Raw genomic sequence first — 5,708 nt, forward strand, 5'->3', positions numbered from 1 at the left:
TCCTCACAGACAGTAGCCCGAGGCTGGAATCGAACCTGGGTCCCTGGTGCTGTGAGGCAGCTGTGCTAGCGAATGAGCCATCATGCCGACCTTATTGAGGCTCACGAGAGGCATATATAGGGTGAGTAACCAAGGTCTTTTTTTCCCCAGGGTAGGGGAGTCCAAAACTAGAGGGCATAGGTTTCAGGCGAGAGGGGAAAGATTTGAAAAGGGAGTTAAGTGGCAACTTTTTCACGCAGAAGCTGCTGCTGTGTATGGAACAAACTACAAGAGGAGGTGATCGAGGCTGATACAATTAGAACATTTAGAAGGCATACATGAACGGGTAGGATTTAGCGGGATATGGGCCAAATGCTGGCAAACGGGACAAGATTATTTTCGGATAAGTGGTTGGCATGGACGATTCGGACCGAAGCGTCTGTTTCCGTGTTGTACATCTCGGTGACCCTAAATTTCCTCTCATCGCTGTCCCAAACAGCCGACGCCTTGTATCCTTAAACTTTTTACCTGGTCTGGATTCCCAGTCATTGGCAACTTTCATTGTGCTTTTACTATCCAAAATCCAAACCAAAGGTCATGTCAAAATCTGACAGAGTTATTTGGAGAATGATTTTCTGTTCCATCTGAAAGAAAAGATTTTACACCTCAATGCGAAGGGAACAACAGATAAGGTTAGATTGCCTACAGTGTGGAAACAGGCCCTTCGGCCCAACAAGTCCACACCGACCCTCCGAAGAGTAACCCACACAGACCCATTTACCTTCTGACTAATGCACCTCACACCAGGGGCAATTTAGCACGGCCAATTCACCTGACCTGCACATCATTGTGATTGATCGGGGGGAAACCGGAGCACCCGGAGGAAACCCACGCAGACACTATGAGAACGTGCAAACGGCCACGGTCACCCGAGGCTGGAATCGAACCTGGGTCCCGGCGCTGTGAGGCAGCAGTGCTAACCACTGAGCCACCGGGCCGTTAAGTTGATACGGACACAAACCTAAGAAAATGTGTCCCAGTGCACTTACTGCGCTAAGCAATTAGGCAGTATTATGAATAAACACAGAAATTACTGGAAAAGCTCAGCTGATCTGGCAGCATTTGGGGAGAGAAAGCAGAGTTAAGGTCTCTGGTCCAGTGACCCCTCCTCAGAAACGGACTTAACATAAACTCTGATTTCTGATGCTGAACTTTCCTGCAATTTGTGCTGGTTCCCGATTGGCAGCAGCATCATCCAGTCCTTTCAATTCTTACACAGCATTACGATCCTGGTAAATATCAATAGCATCTTTTAACACAGACAAACATGAAATTTACTATTAAATATGATAAAGCAGCTACAAGATTCCATGGGTTTAAACCAATGTGTTTCTTTTTAACTATACACAAGAACCAATAAGGCAAACACTAAATATCCCTCAATAATTAAAAAAAACACTAAGAATTAGCATCTGGTAAACACATTAACAGGCAAATCGTGGTCAGTTACAAACTAAGTTACCCATTGAATGGCAGATACAACAGAGTCAATGTATTGGCCCAACGGTCCATTCAGATTTTAGTGAGCATTCTCAGTCACAAGGTCCTTGAAATGGTGTCTTCCTCAGGATCTAAAGGGATATGGACCAAATGCTGGCTAGATTAATTCAGGATATCTGGTTGGCATGGACGAGTTGGACCCAAGGGTCTGTTCCTGGGCTGTCTGTCTCTCTGACCCCAGTAGAAATTTAAGCTCCTCTTCTTCTCGGAACCGGCCTGACCTCCGGCCAACAACGGCACAAATCCGATCGGAGTTGCGTGGGTGGCACCATAACAGCACACCTCTGCAGAATCTGCTTAGGTCAGGCTGGATGGGCACACACAGTCGACCAGTTATCTTGGAAAAGCAGCAACTCAGTCTCTTTAGTTACCTCCAGACTTTTCTTAAAGCTTCCTCAGCGGGCAGCACGGTGGCACAGTGGTTAGCACTGCTGTCTCACAGCGCCAGGGACCTGGGTTCAATTCCCGCCTCAGGTGACTGACTGTGTGGAGTTTGCACGTTCTCCCCGTGTCTGCGTGGGTTTCCTCCCACAGTCCAAAGATGTGTGGGTCAGGGGAATTAGCCATGCTAAATTGCCAGTAGTGTTCGGTAAGGGGTATGTGTGGGTGGGTTGCGCTTCGGCGGGTCGGTGTGGACTTGTTGGGCCGAAGGGCCTGTTTCCACACTGTAAGTAATCTAATCTTTCCCATTTCAATTGATTCAACAACTTTTTTGTTTAAAAATTCACTCATTGTTATATGGGCTTCATTGGCTGGGTCAGCATTTGTTTTTGTTCGATTTATTGTTGTCACATGTACCTTGGTACAGTGAAGAGCTTTGTTTTGTGTGCAGGACAGGTAGACTGCACCGTACAAAATGCATTAGAGTCATAGAGCACGGTAAGGAATACAATGCCATGACTGCAGTGAAGGTGCGCAGTGAGATCAACATTAAATTGAAATTTCGAAAGGTCCATTTATTGCTCGTCAGAAAACGACGGTGAGCTGTCTTTTTGACCTGTCGTAGTCAATTCTGGAGTGTGTATTAACCCATAATGCTCATCAGGGAGGAGCTCCAGGACTTTGACCCAGCGACACTGAAGCATGGGGAGCGGCTTGGATGGGGAACTTGCAGGTGTGGCGTACTGGATGACCGCGTCCTTCCAGGTAATCGTCACCGTGGGTTTGGAAGGTGCTGTTTAAGGAGCCTGGGGGAAATTTAGGTAGTGCATCTTGCACACACTGCTGCTGTTGGTGCGCCAGTGGAGTGAATGGGACGTGGTGCCAATCAAGCAAGACATTTTGTCCTACATGGTACAAGCCTCTTCAGTGTTGGTGGAGCTGCGTACACGCAGAAAAGTGAAGAGTATTCCATTACACTCCTGAAATACGCCTTGTAGATCGCGGACAAGCTGTGGAGAACCAGTAAGTTACTCACTGCAGGATTCCCAGCCTCTGGCCAGCTCCCATACATCTAGGGCAAGTCCATTTTTAATGTCTGGTCAATGGTAATTCCTGACATCGCAACAGTGGGGGAATTCAGCAAGTCTTTGCACGCAATGTTCAGATTGTCTCTTGTCGTAGATGGTCACTGCCAGGCATTTATGTGGCACAAATGTTACTTGTCACTTATCATCCCAAGCAGAGATATTGTCTGCATTTGGATATGGACAGCTTTTAGAGACCTTAGGAAAAAGAATAGGCACACTGTATTTAACACAAAACTGATGAGAGGAAACGTGATCCAGAAAACGAACACCCGCACCTGGGGCTGGAGTTCCTTCAAAACAGCAGAAATAAACCCCAATAACATAATTCACAGCATGTGGCTCAATTGGGCAGCACATTGGCTCAGTGATTAGCACCGCTGCCTCACGACGCTAGAGACCCAGGTTCGACTCCAGTCTCGGGCGACTGTCTGTGTGCAGTTTGCACGTCCCCCCATGTCTGCGCGGGTTTCCTCCCACAGTCCATAGATGTGCGGATTAAGGTGGATTGGCTATGCTATAGTGCCCAGGGATGTGCAGGTTAGGGTGGATTGGCTACGCTAAATTACCCATAATGCCCAGAGATGTGCAGATTAGGGTGGATTGGCCAGGCTAAATTGCGCATAGTACCCAGGGATGTGCAGGTTAGGGTGGACTGGCTGTGCTAAATTGCCCATAGTACCCAGGGATGTGCAGATTAGGGTGGACTGGCCGTGCTAAATTGCCCATTGTGCCAAGGGATGTGCAGGTTAGGGTGAATTGGCCAGGCTAAATTGCCCACAGTACCCAGGGATGTGCAGGTTAGGGTGGATTACCCACAGTAAATGCAGGGTTAGATTTAGGGGATGGGTCTGGTGGGATGCTCTTTGGACGGTCAGTATGGGCTAAATGGCCTGCTTGCACACTGTTGGGATTCTAAGATAATTCAGTCCTGGATGTGACTAAGAGCAAAGTGCAAATCGCTGTTTGTCTTTTTTATCGTGAGCGTGCTAGTGTCTCAGATGTGATGACTGAGTGAATCCCATCCAAAACAATGAGCAAGTGAAGCGTCTCTCTTCAGTGTGAGCTCGCTGGTGCATCAATTAAGTAAATTCTCTCCCACATTCAGAGCAGGAGCCCAGTGTGAATACTCTGGTGGGTTGGATGAATCAGTGGATCCGTTCCCACGCACGGAGCAGGCTAATAGCTTTCCAACTCACGGGTAGGTCAGGAGGTGGGCTGACTCAGCGACTCCCCTCCCACAAACAGAGCAGCGGAGCGCATCCTGCCCATGTGAGCTCGCTGGTGACTCAGCACATCAGACGAGCGGCGAAACCGCTTTTCGCACTTGGAGCAGCTGAACGGCCTCTCTCCAGTGTGGCGTCGCTGGTGAGCCAGCAGGTTGGACGTGTGAGTGAATCCCTTCCCACACTCGGAGCAGATGAAGGGCTTCTCCCCAGTGTGACTGCGTTGGTGAGTCAGCAGGTCCCTGGTGCTTTTAAAGCTGGAGTCACAGTCGGAACATTGAAAGGGTCGCTTATTGGTGTGAATAAGTTGGTGTGACGTCAGGTTGGTTAAACAAGTGAATCCTTTGCCGCACACAGGGCAGGTGAACGGCCGGTCCCCTGTGTGAATGCGGAGATGCTCAGTGAGGTTGGACGACCGTCCGAATCTCTTCCCGCAGTGAGAGCAACTGAACGGCCTCTCCCCGGTGTGGACTCGCTGGTGCTCAGTGAGGGTGGATGACTTGGCGAAACCCTTCCCACACACAGAGCAGGTGAACGGTCGAGCCCCAGTGTGAACCCGCTGATGTGACAGCAGAGTGGAGAGCTGAGTGAACCCCTTCCCGCAGTCGGAGCAGGTGAACGGCCTCTCCCCGGTGTGACTACGTCGGTGAGCCTCCAGCTTGGACGGGTAACTGAATCCCTTCCCGCAGTCCCCACATTTCCACGGCTTCTCTGTAGCGCCCGTGTCCTTTTGCCTTTCCATGTTAGATAATCGAATTGAACACTCGTCTACAATGCAGCAGTTCTTCCGCTGTGATGATTTTCATCAGTTGATGAAAGTTCTTTTCACCGTCAGTGCTGGGTGTGAGAGTCTTGACGATTCGCCTGGTGCGCTGGTTTCCTCTAAGAAGAGCCAGAAGGATATTTCTACTTCCAGAAAGTTCCAAGATTATTGGGTCCAGGTGAATGTCGGTCTGAGATGCAAAGTTCGAGTTGAATTTTCCATGTATAAGATGTTCCTTTTCAAAAATCAACAAAATAAGGGTTTTTTTTACAAAAGTCGTCTGTCCAGGAATAATAACACTTGAGCATTTTAGTTCAGAAGCAACAAGGTTTTTTTTTGTTCACTTGCTCGCAAACATCCGCAAATTGGTCCCAAAGACAGTCCACCTTTGAACATTTGCTCTCACTTGAGTTGGCTCTTTGGGAATCCACCCGCCCCCAACGCACTTTGCCCCCAACAAAGATGGCTGCCCCAGCAAACGCTTCGTTGACCAGCGCCCCCGACAAAGATGGCGACGCTCAGCCCGGGCCCAGCCCCGCTCAAGGCCCGCGCAGCCGGTCCACCGGGAGGGTCCGAACAGGGGAAAGTGAGCCCCTGACCCACATCTACACGACTGCCTCAAACCGTTTACGAAACCCGCACGGTTCGCGGTCACGTTCCAGTCGACCCTCGGCTCGCCGCCCGCCGTCCCCCTTTTCTCCTTCAGCAGCCGCA

The 5,708-nt window shown here is 49.7% G+C and overlaps 1 protein-coding gene across 2 annotated transcripts; it reads right to left on the bottom strand.

Moving 5' to 3' along the window:
- Nucleotides 1-537: 537 nt before the first annotated feature.
- On the bottom strand, nt 538-5,708 carry LOC132807011 (gastrula zinc finger protein XlCGF7.1-like). Of its 2 annotated transcripts, none has more exons than XR_009641910.1 (2): nt 2,957-5,708; nt 538-623 (listed from the first exon to the last, which is right to left on the bottom strand). XR_009641910.1 is itself a non-coding variant. In XM_060821291.1 (2 exons), exon 1 carries the CDS (start codon nt 4,971-4,973, stop codon nt 4,212-4,214), a length of 762 nt encoding a protein of 253 aa, XP_060677274.1. In that variant the 5' UTR covers nt 4,974-5,708; the 3' UTR covers nt 1,405-3,203; nt 4,205-4,211. The 2 variants fall into 2 exon arrangements, 1 of the variants encoding a protein (XP_060677274.1); XM_060821291.1 differs by lacking the exon at nt 538-623 and having other exon boundaries at nt 1,405-3,203; nt 4,205-5,708.

The sequence above is a fragment of the Hemiscyllium ocellatum genome (genome assembly GCF_020745735.1).
Source record: "Hemiscyllium ocellatum isolate sHemOce1 chromosome 27 unlocalized genomic scaffold, sHemOce1.pat.X.cur. SUPER_27_unloc_1, whole genome shotgun sequence".
In the NCBI taxonomy this organism is placed as follows: Eukaryota; Metazoa; Chordata; class Chondrichthyes; order Orectolobiformes; family Hemiscylliidae; genus Hemiscyllium; species Hemiscyllium ocellatum.

Excerpts from the sequence above, each read along its gene's own strand:
- LOC132807011 (XM_060821291.1), bottom strand. The coding sequence starts at position 4,973 with ATGGAAAGGCAAAAGGACACGGGCGCTACAGAGAAGCCGTGGAAATGT.